General features: G+C 38.6%; 1 protein-coding gene across 1 annotated transcript in view; it reads right to left on the reverse strand.

The window, feature by feature from the left end:
- Positions 1–388: 388 nt before the first annotated feature.
- The window catches only part of LOC132144274 (xylosyltransferase 1-like), a 57,757-nt gene continuing 38,751 nt past the window's right edge, over positions 389–19,394 (reverse strand). Inside the window, exons 5-11 of the mRNA XM_059555057.1 lie at positions 16,915–16,995; positions 16,562–16,778; positions 15,100–15,276; positions 12,433–12,698; positions 9,429–9,624; positions 4,677–5,010; positions 389–1,836 (exon numbers count right to left, since the gene is read on the reverse strand). Of these exons, the coding sequence (XP_059411040.1) occupies positions 1,514–1,836; positions 4,677–5,010; positions 9,429–9,624; positions 12,433–12,698; positions 15,100–15,276; positions 16,562–16,778; positions 16,915–16,995 (1,594 nt within the window). The 3' untranslated portion in view covers positions 389–1,513. The remainder of the gene's footprint in view (positions 1,837–4,676; positions 5,011–9,428; positions 9,625–12,432; positions 12,699–15,099; positions 15,277–16,561; positions 16,779–16,914; positions 16,996–19,394) is intronic.

A 19,394-nucleotide genomic window follows, 5' to 3' on the forward strand; every position in this document is an offset into this window, starting at 1 on the left:
CTTGGATCATAAAGCGAACTAATTGACTAAAACAACTTTATCGATACTCTATGTGACGCTTGATTAGAAATGTTAGTAAAGAAGCCAAAACAAAATTGCTAGCTAAACAATTTTGCCGTCTTTACACTTTTACACTACTGTTCAAAAGTTCAAAAGGGTCAGTAAGATGTTTTTAAGAAGCTTTAAAAAAAAAACAATTCATTAATTAAAAAGCAGAACAGATGTTTTCAACACTGATGAAAATAGGAAAGTATTTTGAGCACTAAAACATCATATCAGAATGATTTCTGAAGGATCGTGTGACACTGAAGACTGAAGTAATGATGCTGAAAATTCAGCTTTAGATCACAGGGATAAATTACATTTTAAAATGTATTGCAAAAAACGGTTATTTCAAATTGCAGTATTTCATATTATTACTGATTTACTGCATTGCTGATCAAATAAATGCAGCCTTGGTGAGAATAAAGACTTGTTTCAAAAATGTACTGACCTCAAACTTTTGAATGGTAGTATGTTTCGCATCACATTACACAACTAAAGCTAAATATGCTCAAAAGCTTTCCTGTTCTGTTTTCCGTTAGCTTGCAAGCTCTCCAGCCTTCGCACATCTCTAGCCTGATAACTGATAAGCCTGCTAGCTTGACTTACATGCAACTACCACTTATTTGTCTTTTTTATTGTTTGTAGCTACCATTACTACCAAAGTATAACCAAAAAGTGCATTCTGATTATACAGAAGAGTGACACATTTTTGAACAGACTAACTAACCGCTTCCTCTTTGCCTCCAAAGGTCATAGCATTCTGTGGAGGTTGGCATCTTGCACGACACTGGATCTCTTTGACTTGTTCATTAAAACCAGATGTTTTTCAACCAATAACCTATTAAAACTAAACAAGAGACTTTATTAGGGGAGTTTGACTGCAGTTGACCCAGTGAAAGCCTTATAAAAATTGAACTATTTTTCTAAAAACTAAAGAAACACACAAATGTTGTACTACAGAATGTTATATACGATCTGAAACACTGGTTTTAATAAGGCATAGGTTGAAAAACGCTCCTTCTACCATTTATGTTAGGTGCAAGTGTGTTTGCTTTTAAATATAGAGGCTTAGTATACCAACATACCTTTTGGTCTTACAACCAGTGTTAAGGTCCATTCTGTGCTTAATATCCCAATCCCAGCATTCAGCGGTGACACCTACATTTAGGCATCACCTGCTGCTTCCAGTTGACAAAGATTCAATCACAGTAATCAAAATAAATTAAATATAGAGAAGCCTGACAGCACTCACATCACTAAAGCACTCAAGAGTTTGAGAGGGCACACATAAAAAAAAAAAAAAAAAAAATTAATCGGAAACTTCCCAGCGTTAACTTTCGAGGCCCGGCGTCTTGCGTTTGAGAGAGGGCCATTTTGCTCATATTCACATGAGCGATGCTGGAAAATAAATAAAAACAAAATGGCCTAAGAAATTAAAAAAGGCGAGTCTTCAGGGCAGTGAATGCTGCTACCTGATTCGCCCGTTGGTTTTGGGTGAGCCCAGCTGGGACTTTGGGTCCGGGCTGAGAGAGCTCCACACCGTTTCTCTGCAAGTCTGCATGACTGGACATCCACTGGGGCCTGTTGAACACACGTCCACAGCTGACCACACCTCGCCCACAAGACCGTCCACCCAGCGCTCCAGCTCGGGCCCCGTGAGCTCTGCGTTGTGTTCGGCTGCTTCCACCTGACCCAGGTGCACCGGGATGTTGAGGATGGGGTTCAGGCCGTGAAAGCTCTGCTCCATGTAGCTGTTCTTGGCCGGCCCGTTGTGCATTCTTAAAGCATCCTCTGTGAGAGAGGGAGAAGAAGAAGAGGGGTTTTTCCATGAGGATGCACAAGGATTTAATGCAAGCAAAGCAAAACTGGGATTATGACTGAATTCGCTGAAACATTTTACATTTTTAGACATGAGAAATAAAGAACAGCCCTCCGATTTAATTTTTTGAGGGGAAAAAGATATGACTTTTGCATTTTCTTCAGCTATGGGAGTTATACAGTAAAACAATGTCATTCATGGATTTATATGAACTCTGAAGCTAATGTTTGTTCATTTAGATAGGAGAATGTATGCAACATCCACATCAGCTTTAAGGTTTGTTAGTGCTGAATCCTTGTGTTGAGCTGGTGGATGGAGGTTATGGGTCATATGTCAACGAGATTATTAATTTTGTGCGGATAAAAATCTGTATCTGTAAACCAATGTTATATCAGAGTTATTTCCACTGTTGTTTTAAAGTTTGGGACCATTACGATTTTTCCAGTAAGTCTCTTATGCTCATCAAAGCTGCATACAGACAAAATACTGAAAAAAAATGTCCATGTTGGTTATTAAAAAATAAAAATTTCCATTATTGATTATAAAAAAAAAAAAAAAAGTAAATGTAGCAGCACAACTGTTTCCAACATTGATTAATAAATCATTATATTAGAATGATTTCTGAAGGATCATGTGACACTGAAGACTGGAGTAATGATGATGGAAAATATAGCTTTGATCAACAGAAATAAATTACATTTTAAAAGTATATTAAAATAAAAAAACATTTCACATTGCAATATTATTTGACAAAATAAAATTGATGAGCAGAAGAAATTTCTTTAAAAAGACATGAAAAATCTTACTGATCCCAAACTTTTGAATGGCAGTGTATATACTATTAAAGTTTTTATTTTTATATTTTCAGTTGTTAAATATAGTCCGTTTTAGTCATTTGATTTATATTTAATTATTTGTATTAGTTTTTCTTTTAAATATTTAGCAAAGACACATTTAATTGATCAAAAGTGACTAAAGACTATGGAAGATGATGAAAAGATGACGAGTCTCCAGCCACAAGAAGTTTCATGCTGCAACTTAAGTTTTACGAAGCTTTAATACATTCGGTCTCTTTTTGAGGGCATGAAAAAAAAAGTACAGCTGGGATTTTTACAAAATCTCTATCAAAATAGCATTAAATATCTATACTTTTTGTTTAATTTTTAAACGCATCTTCAAATATAAACTAGACCACTGGTCTGCATCACATCATCTAACATCAGCAGCTAAAAACAGCTCATCATCTGTGAGGACGGAGGTACACCTCACACTTCTCTCTCCAGCTGCCCTTCACAGATCAGCCTCTGTGTCTCTTCCTGACCCCCTCTCCAGGTTGGCCCAGCTCCTTTCCAGAACATGCCATTTCATGCTCACAGGAAGTGCATGGATAGGATGGCGTCGGGCGAATAAACACACTCCATAAACTTTTATTAGCTGTGGGTGCAGAGGCACGGCGAGCAAAAGAACTCGGTGCCTGCCGTAGACATTAATCATACGACAGTCTGGTAAAATACGTGTGTTTATCACCCACCCACTCCCACACCTAACCGCAGTCACAAGCTCTCCCTCATTAGGAGTGTTTTGAGGACAGATCTGCTGATGACCGCACACCACACTTATTTCAAAATGTCCCTAATGGGCTAGAGATCCCAATCGCGGCCCATGCACAGTAATCTTTTGGAGTTTATTCCAATGAAAGGTGACCTGGCGTGGTGTATTACTCATTCGTGACTGTGAGCCGGGGCTATATATAGGCAAGCAAGCAGCCCAGGAGCAGAGCTAGATGTGAAGGCAGAAAGTGCCTTTGAAAACAGGGGGGGGGGATGACCTGAAAGGTTGAGGCAGTTTAATATACAGCGTGTCACAGCACAGTGTCAGACTATGGTCCTCAAAAAAGCACCTAAAATGCAAGAGGATTAGTCATTACATCTGGAGGAAGAAGCATTTCTCATTCTGCTTTAAATATATGAGCCTTAAACAGCACAGAAATCAAAGCTTCAAAGGCGGAGCATTTTCTCCAGTGATATTCTATGCTATGATGGCCAGTTTAGACCCTGTTTATTTGAGTTTTTTCAACTATGAGAGTTGACAGGAAAAAACAATATTGTTTGTCATGGAAGTGATTTATATTTGCCCCATGAATTTTAAAGCTGATGTTAACTTGGATTGAAGAACGTATTTTAACATCCACATTAGCTTTACATGTTGTTGGTATGATGTGTATGTGATGCTTGCGCTGGTGGATTGGAAGTTATCTATTTGTTTGTTTTTTTTTTAATCTGAATGTTTAATCCAGTGTATTATATAGTATTAGCTTTTATTTTTAGCTATTTTTTTTTCCCAAGTCATTTATATAAGTTTTTTTTTCTATAATATTAGTTCAACTTAAACTTTTTTTTTTTTTTTTACTAATTGCTAACGGAAACTTTCTCATTTAAATCTGTGGTCTTGGTCACACTTTATTTTAAGGTCCAATTCTCACTATTAACAATCTATAACAATTTATAAGTACTACTAAACAGCCAATATACTAATAATAGGCATGCTATTAAACAACTAGTTAATAATGAGAATTGTTCCCTATACTTCAGTGTCTACATTTTTAATCTAATATATATGTTATTATACTTCAGCTTAATTCATATAACAAAAACTATTTTTAATTAGGGTGCATTAATTCTATCATGTCTCCCAGCTCAACAAATGTCTTACACTGAAGACTCTCACACTTTGGAATCAGTTAAACTGAATCATTAAAAACAACGATTCACTGATGACTCATGTCATCTTCAGTCTACAGTGGAGCCCTCACCTTGGCGTATGGGCAGATGTTTGTGGTGGCTCAGGGGAGTGATGAGAAAGCGCGTCTCTGCCACAGGGCTCCAGTGGTGCAGCACACGTACGGTCCACATGCCGGGCCGCAGGGGCAGGTTCAGCGGAGGCCTGTAGTGAGTGAACTCAGCACTGGCGTCGATCAGGATGTCGTAGGTGGCAGCGATGACATTGGTGGGGTCAATCCACACCACAGTCATGGTCACATTTGACCCTTTTGCCCACTTCTGCATTCCCACAGGCTCGTCCATGGGTCCCTTCAGATTCCCAAAGTTCCGGAATATCCTTTCCTTAGCATCCCAGTCTGTTCCAATCTGATTATTGAGAGGAAATGGCCCAAAAACAGATATTTAACATGAAGGTCAAGAGCAGTTTCCAGCTAATCTTTTAGCCTAATGAAGCTTCACAGCCCCATGAGTAAGGTTTAAATACCCCTTTATTTACACAAACCAGTGTTCCCATTCACTCTGGATATCATTTAACATGAAAATGTATTATATTAAAGTCACTTTTAAATCATTGATAAGAAAAATCAATGCTGTGGGGTGAATAACAGATCGAGTCACACTTAATCACAAACACATAGATTACTGTTCAAAAGTTTTGGGGTCAGTTAAATGTTTTGATATTTTCAAAAGAAGTCTCTTAAGATCACCAAAGTTGCATTTATTTTAAGAAAAATATAGTAAAGCGTAATATTGCAGAATATTACTACAATGTAAAATAGTTGGGTTATTTTAATACATTTTTATGTAATATATTCCTGTGATGCAAAGCTGAATTTTCAGAATCATTACTCCAGTCTTCAGTGTCACGTGATCCTTCAGAAAAGATTTATTATTACCAAGCGTGCCGCACAAGCCCTGAAAAGTGAAGCCAAAACGTCTCGATCGCCCCCTGGTGAGTGGTCCTAGTATAGGTCATAAACCCCGCCTCCCCATGTTATTCAATGGGACGCGAGACCAACTAAACAATTAAATTACCCTTCAAATATCTTTTTTCCGAAGCTGTTTTTGTCATTTACTGTAGTTTGTATCACGCTAATGTAAATTCAAGTGTTCGTTTTTAAAATAAGTTGTTTTTTAGATAGTTATTTAATGCTCTAAAAATGGTGGTGATTGACAGCTGTGATTGACAGCTCTCTGAGCCGAGGAGGCACTGAAGCGTCAACAGGCTTTTTTCATTATCTTCGGAGGACTGAGGAGATTGTATTTACCTTATTTTAATGAGATTGGAGTGGAACGGAGCAGACAGAGTTCACAGGAGCAGGACTCCACTTCCAAAACAGTGCAGATTACGGTATGTGCATTCTGCGAGGGAGAGTGAGGGCGGGGCACAGGGGCGGGCCGTTGATTTCGCAGCTTTAAGGCTTTACTTCCTGCTTGCTACTGCGCATAGCTACTGCGCAGAACTGGTCCCTAGATCGCTATCTGCGCAGGCGCAAGTCCAAGATGTCAGCGCCACATCGGGACACTGGCGGCTTCAGTTTTGACCAATGGAAGAGAGCGAAGGCGAGTCGTCCATCTTTTTTTACAGTCTATGATTATTACTGTGCTGCTTAATATTTTTAGAAACGTGATACTTTGATTATTTGATGAATATTAAGTTTAAAAGAACACAATTTACTTGAAATAGAAATCTTCCGTAACACTGTACATTATAATTTACTGTAAAAAATAAAATGTATTTTCTTCCTCTTTAAAGAAAGGATCTGAAAAATCATTAAACTCACCGTAATCTGAAAATAATTTTTATGCTTTTACATAAATATTTTTACACTGATTTTATATAATTTTTTATATTCTTCTATCACATTTCTCATAATATTTTGTAAGTTTAACATAGTTTTAAACATGTTTCCATAAGTTTAAGTAAAATCTTTTCAAGTACCCCTGGAACTTGCCAGAGTACCACTTGGGTAATATATACCCCCGGTTGGGAATCACTGATGTAAAGCAAAGTTGGAGAGGCAGAAGCAGTAAAAGTGAAGAAGAATGAAGGCAAGGTTTGGTAGGAAGAGAACACAGTCCTGAGGCCTCTGAGACAGAGTGTGTCGCTCTTGATGCAGAGATGTGTCAGTGCACCCCTTCCAGACACTGCACAGGCCCTCACTGCTATGGAAGCTGTACAAACATTCTGTATCCTTAAAATTTAAGTCCCCTAAGACACCAGAGTACCGGGATGCCTGAACTCTGTACGTACCGGTAGCTCCCTAAGAGAGGAACATACAGCCAAATAAATTGCACAAGATCCCATCGTAAGTAAACAGATGGCACCAATTGGGACAGCAAGTACCAGCTGAGATGAGCATAATTGCATCAAAAGATCAGCAGTGCCCAGTGTAATGTTTCTCCCACTGTGAGGTCATTTGACTTGAGCGATGGGGGTGCTGGTGGCTTCCAGCCGTCTAACGTTAGCTCCCTCCGGGCCACTCTTAGAAATGTCTACGGAGGACGTGACCGACAGCGGGAGTCTCTTACGATTGATCCCTCCTCGGCCGTGCCCGCACCTTAGTGAAACATGGAAAATCAATTTGATCATTCTGTTGGGAAGATGCCTGAGACTCAGCTGGACTTGGTTTAAGCTTTACAGCTCTACTGTCTTGTCTGTGGGTGTCCCCCAAGGACGGATGCTGGGAAATGACATCAGGCAGGATGTTGCAGAACTCCAAAATGTAATTTTTCCCCACACAGATGAATTAGGAACTAGGATGTACATATTTATATATACCATTGTACAAAAAAATTGGGGTCTGTAAGAAGTCTCTTGTTCTCACAAAGCCTTAATTTACTTCATCAAAAATACAGTAATAATGTGAAATTATGAATAATAATTAGTGTTCCACAGAGTGCCAGCGCCTGAACACACAGTGCTCACATTCTCCCTCTTGTTTGTCGTCGTCGGATAGAAGTCTGTCAAATAATCGGATAGAACGGTTAAACAAAGGAATTAATGTATACAAAAAGTATTATAATGATTGCTTTTATATTATTAGTAATAGAAAGGCAAACATTATATTTTCTCGTTTGCCGTCAGCATTAAGCAAACACGCATTTATAAAATTTAAACAAATCTTTGTATGACTAATGATCATTTAATTTCACAAACCTTGCAAACTTAGTCAAATCCAGCAGTGAGATCTTGTGAAGTGTGTATGTGTATCCAGCATGATCGCATGTTCTCTGTGTGACGGTCGATCTTTGCGAACTGATTGCTTTAAACTTTAAACTCGTGATTTCAAATAATGCTGCGTTTTATGCATTTGCACATTCATATTCATGTCATTTTCAGTGTGCTGTGTGTTAAATGAGTGTTACCCTGACTTTATTTGAAAAAATATTATTCCTAATGCACACAAACTTCCCAGAATACTGAGTGCTCTGTTGGTTACAGTCTTTACATCCTTTTGAATTATATTTTTATTAAATATTTATTTATGAAAAATACTTTGTCATCTAAAGTAGCGGTTTTAAATTCCAGTCCTCGCAACCCCCCGCTCTGCATATTTTCTATGTTTCTCTTATCATTTCAGACATTTGTTCTATTTAACCATAAGTGCCCTACGATGTGGACATCACTGGATATTCACCATGATTCCAGTTCGAAGCGTGCATGTATTCCATTCAAAGGCCATTAAGTGTGCAAGATGAAAATTTGAATTGTCTTTATTTACAGAGGTATATTATGTCACACTTCTCTAGTAAGTTTCGTCTGTGTGTGAAGACGCTGCAGGCAGCATCACAGTGCAAATCCATGAATTAATGTTCCGAAGTAAACTTCAACAGATTTCCCCTGTTTAGGGTGTAGGGAGCAGTGAACACTGTGTAGGGATCATGTCAATCGGAACAGTTCATTCACGTAGCTCTCTTCTAACGAGTTGGTCATATGAATCTGCTATGTAAGATAAGAGAACATGCTAAATATGCAGAGCTGGATATTGAATACAATTCAATCAGTCATTACTCGAGTCTTCAATTGCATGCATCACAAAACAAAGATCATTTTTTATATTTATTTTTATTATTCACATTATTATTATTATTATCACATGAAACATTAAATATTTTAATTCAAAATAGAGTAGAGTGATTGTTCACTTTTAATTTCAATTGTTTGTCACTCTCATCAGCAAAGGAAGTGTATAGTTATGTATATATATATATATGTATAAAAAACTAGTTAGAGATGATCATATGCCGTTTAAAGTCATCTATCCACATCTAACTCACATGTACCCTTGGCTTCCAACAGATAAACTGAGGGCGGTTCAGCGTGAAGTCATTATTTTATCCTCATACTCGTGGCAGACAAATCACTGATTACGCCAAAGGGCAAGATGACAGGTATGGTGCTGCCTGACAGCTAAATCAATAAAGAACACCTGAATTATTGGTTGTTTAACGGAGTATGTCAAGCACAATGTGCAGCAGTGTAAGATTGCCAATAATATTCTGAGGTCAATTTTCTTAGCAATGCATATATTCTGAGGGCACCACGGGGGTGATTCGGCACCTATAGACTGCCAAGACATTTTTACTGCAGTGAGCCAGAACAAAATACGCATTGTCTTAAAACTTTTATTTATGAAACACTGCAGCATGACAGTTTCTGTTCATGAATAAAAATTTCCAACAGAAAACACATAAATGTGCTACCCATCATGCTTTAACTATTGGAATATAGGAAAACACTTCCTCTCCAGTGTGTGTTGTTATAAAGTGAGTTTACTGACCTCTGCAGACTGAAGTCTGTTGAAGGTATTGGGTGGATTGGTGAACTTGAAGAACTGCTTGGGCATGACCCAGGTCTCCAGGGTTTCCAGTTTGCTGGTGGCCAGGTTGGTGGCATGATGCTTGACCAGGTATCCCTGGAACTCATCAGACAGGAAGTAGATGTGGACAGACACAGGATGTCCCATGGCAAAATACCTAAAGGCACAAAATAAATCATTTAACCCTCGTTTAATGAATCACAACGCTTGCACTTGGGGTCCAAATGTACCTTTCATCTACATTTGCCAAAGGGGGCCTTCATTGGGGAATATTTTTTCTAAATAATATTTTTTTACTGGTCATAATGTTAATATATGTCATTATACAGAGTTGTGTCCTGATATGTCACAAAAACAATCAATCAATCAATCAATCAATCAATCAATCAATCAATCAATCTATCTATCTATCTATCTATCTATCTATCTATCTATCTATCTATCTATCTATCTATCTATCTATCTATCTATCTATCTATCTACGGTATATACATATTTGTCTGTAATATGTTGGTTTTGGTGGCTTACCTTGAGAAATGTTAAATCCCAAATATATTAGTCACAATTTTTGTAATTGTATAACACTACTTTCCATTTGCTTGGGGTCTTTTAAAAGAATGTAATACTTTTAATCGGTTGCATTTCATTGCATCAAAGGTTAGAGTAGAGGTTTCAAAAGAAAAAAAGTTTCTCTTTCTCAAAAAAAAAAAAAAAATAAATAAAAAAATTAAGCAATGCAGTTCAGCATTGTTCATAATAAGAATGTTTCATAAGCACAAAATCAGAAAATTATTCTGATTTCTGAAGAATCATGCAACACTTAGGACTGAAGTAATGGCTGCAATTTTTGTAATAATTTTAGTCACTGTATATATATATATATATATATATATATATTGCACTGTAAAAACTAAAATAGGACTTGCTTAAGACCAGTTATTCGACTAATAACTGTCTTTGATATTTCAAAGTTTCTTCTGGCTTTGTTAACATGCTCTTCAATTGAAAACAACAAGCTGAAATAACTTCTGAGCAACCAAACCAATCATTTTGTATTCTGAGTGAAGTTTATTTTCTCTGGACGTGGGGTTGTAGAAAGGTGAGTGAAGCGCTGTGCTGTGAGACACTGAGACAGACAGACAGACAGAAGGTGGAGCAGCAGGAACTGATAGAGACACAGGCGTCCATGCGGAGCGGACGGCTGCTCTCACGGAGATCTCCACCCTGAGCTCCTCCGCCGCGCTCTCATCAGTATTCCAGCACAGGCTAGAGGTGCTCCATCCCAGCACCACTCGCCTGACAAGCAGAACAGCAAATATTTTCACCGGTGCCCTCGCCTCCTCCCCGTCCTCTGTCACCGCAGGAGGTGGGCAGCGTGCAGGGACTAACAGAGCAGCTATTGAAGCGGCTCACCTCAGCCTCTCATCGCTTATGTCACAGAGGGCTGTGAAAAACAGAGCACTGCCTCACTGGCGGACCCTGAGCACCACCACCCAACCCCCACCGGCCACCAACAACCGCCTCCTTGTGTTGACGAGTCCCTCTGCAGGCTCCAAATACTGTGGCTCACTTGTCTGAACACACCGGCGCTTTCCCCGCGCAAAGAAACAGCAGCGACGCCAGTCATTACTGCACTGATAAACACAAACACAGCAGCCAGACTGACAAACTCTCTCTCGGCTCTGTGCGTCCGTCTCTCTCTTCTCCATCTCAGTAATGACAGATGCTTGGACAGCCAAGGAACTTCAGATTTGCTGTGAGTGAGATCAAACAAAGCTGCGCTTCCCTCGGCAGACAGCACTAATGATTGTGCACTTCTTTAGATTTCAGAATAGCCAATATACATACGGTTATAAACAAAACATAATTACTATGAAAAACCCACACTAACAAAAACATGGCCACACACAAATGTTAGAGGAACAATTCACTTGAAAACGATGAAGTTATGTTTTAAACAGTACGATTGATTTAGAACAGTGATTGGTGGGATGGCAATCAGAAATTATGATCTAGAGTCGCAGAATCATTACTCAACTGAGATTCTAAGTCAATAGGAAGCTCTGAAATATTGCGCAGTCCAAACATTTATATGGAGGTTTTAATGGAGAAATATTAATGGAGCACAACTATAATAAAATAAACAAATTTAATTATTGCTCAAATAAAATGAATAGTAAATTAAACTAAATTAATATTCAAAACGTATTAAAACAGTGGGCTGACAATGTATTAAATGAAATACCAATTATTGACTATGTTTATTTAAATATAAATCAAAAGTAGGGTGTAGTATGAACACTTGATTAAATGATCTGTAATTTTAAAATCATTTTTAAAAATTAATCGAAATTGTTCTTTTTCTACATTATTTCAAAAGCTGTGTATCCAATCAGATTCCATTGTAATTACTTGTTAGAAGCTAACCAAATGAGACGTCATCTTGAAATCCTTGAAAACTTTTATGAAACCTATTAAAATAAGATAAACTACATTAAAAACAGGTTCTCTTGCAATGAAATATTGATTGATGAACGTGAAACCATCATCATTCAACTACCATCAACCAGTTTAATTTGTCTCATGTTTTTCAGTGTAAAATCTGGGTCCTGAAGCAAACCCACTGATTTTCAGAAAGGTGCAAGCTGCTAATTTCCATATCAATGGCAAACTCCAAACAAGTCAAAACGATAGACTTCGCTAATCTAAACCAGGGTTCCTCAAATCTTGCTCTGGAGAGCTAATGTTCAGCAGAGTTTAGCTCCAACCCTAATCAAACACACCTGTGCAAGCTCAAAGTCTGTAGGATCCCTAGAAAATCATAGCTAAGTGAGTTTGATCAGGATTCGAGCTAAACTCTGCAGGGCATTGGCCCTCTTTGAGGGACACTGATCTAAACACAAACAGCAAATCCTGACATCTCATTTTGCACTTCAATGAAACAAACAATATACTGCGTACTGACCTGCAGCTGTTGTCACTGGTGTCACCCTGTAACGAGTTGCCGGTCCGAGCCAGACCCAATCGGGCGAAGGCATGATAGTGAGTGAGATGAGTGTCGGACAGGCTGTGAATACCATCCGCTTCATCAAAAACATTCTCCCAGTAGGCCTTGAGACCCGGCGTGCCCTGGGGCATACTCCCGAACAGGAAGGCGTCCAGCTGATTCACTATCTCTTGATTTACACTGGCTTCAAACTTCCTGGCGAAGAATGTGGGCCTGGTGGTTTGCTGATGGAGACAAAGACAGAGAAAGAAAGAAATAGAGAGCGTGAGTGTGAAGACAAGAGAGGCTGATAGACAAGACAACCTGCTGAGACTGGGAGAAGCAGGAAGAGAAAGAGAGATAGTGACAGAAAACTGAAAAGCGTGGCATACCATCCAGTATGATGTGCTAGAAGAAGGGGGAAAAGTTAAAAGAATCAGAAACGGAAATTCTCCAGAGATAATTGACGGCAAAAAATACAAATCAAAGCAGCATATGTGTGGCATGAAACAGTGATGTTGCTTTTTATTCACATCCCCCTCGCCTCCCCGCAGACTTACATGTGTAACATAAAACAGACATCTGTGAAGAACCAAAAATATCAAAAATCTTCATGCTTGAAATAGTTTGCAAGCAACATCAGACCCCTGACACGACATCTTTCAGGAGAACGTCTTAGAAGATGGAAAAATCGGAACACGAGTCTCGAAAGGAACAGAAATTTCCAAAAATTATGATTCTGACATAGTTTACTCATCCTCGTGGGTTTCCAACCCCAAATGACTTACTTTATTTTGTGCAACTCCAAAGAAAAAGTCCAGGAAAACTAGAGAGGTATGATTTGTAAACAAATCATTTAAACCGTTAATAGACCTTAGCCAGGGCAGCGCCATCAATTTCTGACAGGAAGGAGAACAAGACTGTGAGGGATAAAAAAAACAGTGCGTTCAATACATTGTACTATTATTTAACAACATACCAATTGTTCAGCTGACAAAACAATATTGAAGGTTGTGAGTTATGCAATCTAGAACTTTATAAAGTGAGTGCCACTGTTATTAAATTCAGTATAGACCTAAAGTCTACTGTGAGTGTGAACTAAATCAAACGATTCATTGGAAAGATCCGATTCAAAAGATTGATTCATACATCATTCAGACTGTTAAATTGGACCGATGTATTTATTGGAATAATGCTCATGGAATAGATATATCACAGTTTGTGATTCCCTTTTTTTTGCATAAAAAAACAAACAAAGTACAATGCTTTCAAATATTTCCTTTCATGAATTTTCCTTTTTGGGTGACCTATCCCTTTAAACAAAATTCAACTACTTTTTTTAAAAAGTCAAAAGCATAAAAAATATATATAATAAAGTGATTTAGAGAGGCATGTCGAGAAAGCTCTTTTATATGGTGTGGGCCTCTTTAGGGTGAGGGGTGAGAATTGCCTGGATAAAAACTGAACTGCCATGGCACATTTCAAGCCTCCCTTTCTCTCCCATTGTCGGTTTTCTTCAGAGCTGTCTGTGAGAAAGGAGGTTTTGTCACAGAATAATTACTCAATACTTACTATGGGCATGCCTTCAGGGATAATGACCCGCTAAACGCTCGAGGACCCTTCCCCCAGCACAGCCCTGAATGAGTTAACCACAGGCTCTGTGAAAGGACTCCATTATATAGAGCAGTGGTGGCTGTAAACATTTAGCAAGGTTCAAAATATACCGATGATGGTGCTGGGTTTTCAGCCCTTATTTAAAACATGAAAAACTAGTTATAAATAAAAAAAATTGAATATATGAACATCAAGATCCACCATTGGCTTCATCAGCTGGTAGGTTTTGGGAAAAAGCAAGCAAGTGGCAAAGCTGCCTGATGTGGCACACGGTGATGATGTCATGGTTTGGCACTCAAGCTCACAGTAGGGAGTTTATGAGGAAACGGCCTGCCGAACAGACCGCCGCGAGGTTTAATGCGAAACCGTACCACAAGCAACACGGCATGGAGAAAAACAGGCAGAGAGAGAAAATGCAAAGTTGCAGTTCTGTTGCAGCGGAATGGAAAAAATAAAGCACAGCCAGCTATGTGAATGACAACTTTCAAACTCATTTTGAGCTCCGTTTACAGTAGAGAGAGTGAGCCACTGATTGACTCCGTACTGAAGGCTAATGAGAGCCTTCCAGACCAAAGGTAGGGGGGCAGCTGCTGCGGTCAAACTCCACAGCCTCATTTCACTACACTAGACTCACTACCAGAATCCTTTTGATGAGAGACCGCCTCGCAATTGATCCCTCATCTTCCTTTTCTCCTGGCCAGTTAATTACAGATCCCCTGTGCAAGGCTTTCCTTCAGTTGAGTCTCATTGGATTTCTAATCACGATTGAAATCGCTACTGACTGGAGAGCTGGTCTCACACTATTAGGTGTTTGTTTAAGGTAAATTAAAGGCCTATTGTGCTTATTCAGACCAAACAGGATGCAACGTAGGTCTCCTTCGGGCGTGTGGTCAACGCTGTCACGGAAAAGGCTTTAAAGTGTTTAATTAATGATCGGGTTCATTGAGCTGTTCCTGTTAGCGACTGGCTGCACTGATACAGTCGGACACAGAGAGGGCTGAGAGCATCGTGGGAAGGGGACGTGACGCTCACCTGGAAACGGGGCAGGTCGGAGGGCTTGAAGTCGTTCGGCGAGCAGCCGCACCAGTCCACGATATGCTTGTACTGACACTTGCAGCCTAGCTTTCGATTCCAGTTAGTGATGCGGAGGTTGTTGTCCACCATGCTCTCGCAGTGCGGGCTGTTCTCCAGAACCGTGTGGAAGAACGACTGCGAAGACAGACAGAGAGAGAATCGGGGAGGAGGATGATAAATAGGAAGGGACGGTGAGAGGTGAAGAGAAAGAGAAGAAAATAGATGACTAAGAGGTTGAAAAAGAATAATGACATCTGATAAAATGAAGATGGATGTCTAACAGAACGGCCCTGTCAGGAGGTCTAGTGTGTTAAATGTCTACATCAGTGAAAAAGGGCCAATTGCCTTCTCAAGCCACAATATCCAATATCTCAGCAGTGAATAACTAGCCCTAGACAGAGTGAAGAATCCAATTTCGCCACGGCACAGCAAAAAGCCCTTCATTAAAACCAACACATTTGACAGTCATTTCAAATGAGCAAACACACAATGCAAATGAGCAAATAAAACTATGCAAATTCATCTCGCTTTTTGGAAATTTACTCAATTTATCATCGTAAACTTCAAACTCATGAATAAGTGAGAAATATTAATGAAATGCCAATCTAGTGAATTAATGTAGCAGAATCCTTGCAATATTGTGCAATGCAAAGTCATCTTCTTGATCGTTATTATTGTCTTGTTTTTGTTGGAAAAAATATCTAAATATCCTTAAAGCAAGATGCATTAAATTCACAATGAAAATTGTGCAAGATCACTGTACTTAATTTTTCTTACCCCATTTTTGTTTTAAACTAAAACTCCACTCATAAATTCATTTAATTTGATCAAAATAAGAAAAAAAACTACAAATGTAATGCAACATATATAGTGAATTTCCATTGCTTTAAAGGGGTAGTTCACCACAAAATAAAAGTTGTCAATAATTACTCACCCTTATGTCGTTCCAAACCTGTAAAACCTTTGTTCATCTTCACAACACAAGCTATTAAGATATTTTTTATGAAATCTGAGAGCTTTCTGATCTTTCATAGTCAGCAATGCAACTACCATGTTCAAGGCACAGAAAGGTAGTAAAGACGTCATTAAAATAGTCTGTGGTTCTGAGGTTCAACCTTAATTTTATGGACCACAGAGAATATGATTTGTTCACAAAGAAAACAATAAAAAATACTTTATTCAACAATATAATGTCAGTCCGTGGATGTTACACTGACTATTATATTGATGTCTTTACTACCTTTCTAGGCCTTGAACGTGGTAGTTGCGTTGCGGTCTAAGCAGGGCCAGAAAGCTCTCTGATTTCATCAGAAATATCTTAATTTGTGTTCTGAAGATTATTGACAGAATTATTTTTTTTCTGAAAAACACCACATTTTTACTTCTTTGACATTCATTTTACATCATTTTGGTGTCTCACCTCTGCAGGTAAGAGTGTGTATGCGTAGAAACGTCTCATGTTGGTCACAAGGTCATCTTGACTGTTGATGACGTACTCCACAAACATTCGGTTGAGCAGAAACCAGTCAGAGCCTCCATCCACAGATATGCCTTCTGGAATTTTCCTGTCTCCAAGTCTCCACATATGGGTGTCACACTCGAAGAAAAGCCGGTCCAAACCTTGTTTTCTGATGAATCTGTTGGCGATTTTCAACAATGCAAATTACAAATGTATTTTTGTCGGTTATAAAAGGCACCCTTCTGTGCGGCTGGCACGAGTTTGAGTGTCTTGGGCACCATAAGCCATCAGTGTGATCACACGGCAGCACTCACCGAGCGTTATCTCTCCCGTGGGACTTGATGAAATTCATATCTCTGTATTTGGAGAGGAAGGCCACCAGCTGATCATTGGTCCTGAGGAGACATTGAAAAAATGTTGGAAGGGAAACCAGAAAACAAGTCACAGAGAGAAAGAGTAACAGAGAGTTTGCTAATCAGGCTAATGAGGCACAGTGTAAATGAGCGCGGAGCACCAGGGATTCTGGGTGAGTCCAAGCTCACATACAGAGCCAAATTCAGCCCCTGATGCCAGCTCCCCGGTTTCACCGCCTGTCGAAATGCATTGCCTGAACGTCTGTAGTCTTTTTTCCCCATACACACTCCTCTCACACATTTTTTTTCACTGCAGGCTTCTGCTACAGAGGAAAGAACTTCACACTGAAGATAAAAAGAATAATAAAATCTTTATTTATGGCAATACCAGGGAAAGTGGAATTTGAGAAATGGCTTGCTCAAAGGAACAACAGTCATGGCTCACATTTCTGGGGATCAAACCAGCATCTTTCGAGTTACTAGCCTTGACTGTGAACAAAGCCGCAAGAGAGTATGCAAATTACCGTTAGATAGTAATTGTGAACATTCTTACAATGAAAGTCAATGAGAGACTGCAATGTTATAGGAGCCGTACCATCATATTTCACTTTTAAATGCTTATTATAACCTTATAATTGACTTCTAAAGCTTAGAAATTTTAACCCATGTGCTGTGGTGGAAATCATTTACCTAAGTTGGTGTTCCCAATCAAAAATGGCCACCTTTGAGTACAAATTAGGATTTTCAGGAAAAAGATTGCTTGGTTCTGAATTAATTATTTTGAAGGCAACAAATGTTTGTTTGCAACAGTTATAAATAGCTGTGATGAATTTGTTGATGTTTGCATGTGATGTTTTAGCGCCACAGTAAACACTCTGTCATCCCGTCATCACTCGCATGATGTCGTCTACATGCCTACAGACACACACGTCAATCACACACTCACTTTATCTCACTCATCTCTTCATTTTCTGTAGCTTAAGACGCTTTATCATCCTGTTTGTCATACAGCAATGTTAAATGTTTAACTGCTGTGGTAAAAAGATCAACACACACAAATGCACTCTGACCTCCAGTGTCTTCCTGTTTGCCAAAGATCAGCATGGGAAAGCCAGTGTGGCATTTGAAATGAAACCCCTCTCCAGTGCTCAGTGCATGTACAGCTGCCAGTCACTCCCTGCGCTGGCTAAACTCAGACCTCAGGCTAATAGTGCTGTATTCTGTAACCGAGCTACCAGCAAGATTTGAAATCTGACTGCAGTGCCATCAAAACTGTGCAATAATAATGAGCAACAGTCTGAGTGGGAGGGAGCAGGGGAAAGAGAGACAGAGGGGATGTTTATGCTTTATTTTTGAGGTCTCTCAAAATTTTCTCTAGGCATGGAGTACTTGGATGACCTGCTACAACTGCACAAAATGCAACCATGAGGACACCATACTGGGTCTCAGTAGTGATGAATGAACTAGAGGTAAATTATATCTGCTTTGTACCACTTTTAACTGCGAAAAGTGTGGAATCAGTACTAAAAACTATATATATGGTAAGCGATTATTATTTTTAATCTAATTAATTACTTGATGTGGTGAATAATTAATCTAATTTATCGCACATCAAATTCGGAGAAATATAATAAAAGAGAGAGCAGACGACTCCTTGTGCTTTTCAATCGCTCTCGTGGTACTTTGATGTCATCCACCGATCGGTCTGTGCAGTGCCACTTTAAATCCAACGCTGCTATAGCCAATGGTTAAAATCGTTCAAAACATGGATTAAGAAATTAAATGCTCCTGTGGGTTGCACGGGGATGAACAGTTCTGATTTGTCTTTATCTTCTGGTTGGCAAAATTGAGCAAAACAGACAACATTGTGTCTAAAACAAAATGATATTAACTTCTTAATGAACTGTTAAGATGAGTATTACATTTGCACTCGTGTGATATTGCACTTAGCCTACTGCTCGTGTGATATTTCTGAACTATGTGATGTAAATATGAGATAAAAAGGGTTATTTTGCCCCATATCTTCAATTTTAGGGATATTCTTTGGGCTCCATCATGCAGTATATATATATATATATATATATATATATATATATTATTTTCAATAACTGAATCTGAATGCAACAGTCAGGTCATGTGCCAACAATGTAGCATAATACAATATGAAATATTTACTGCATAATGCATATGAAAAAAAAAAGAATAAAAAAATACAAATCACATATAAGTACGAAAATAAATGCAAGACGACAAATCATAATACAGAGTTCAAATTAGAATAAATGAAAATGGGAGACTTTAATGTTTAAGTGATGTACCATTACATTTTACTTTTAAATTCTCATTAACCTTATAATTCACATTAACATTTGTATTTACATTTGTATTTATTTTCAGTAATATTTTTTTTTTTTACTATTTTTTTTTTTTACTATTTTTCA

The sequence above is a fragment of the Carassius carassius genome, chromosome 1, assembly GCF_963082965.1.
Source record: "Carassius carassius chromosome 1, fCarCar2.1, whole genome shotgun sequence".
NCBI classification, from domain to species: Eukaryota; Metazoa; Chordata; class Actinopteri; order Cypriniformes; family Cyprinidae; genus Carassius; species Carassius carassius.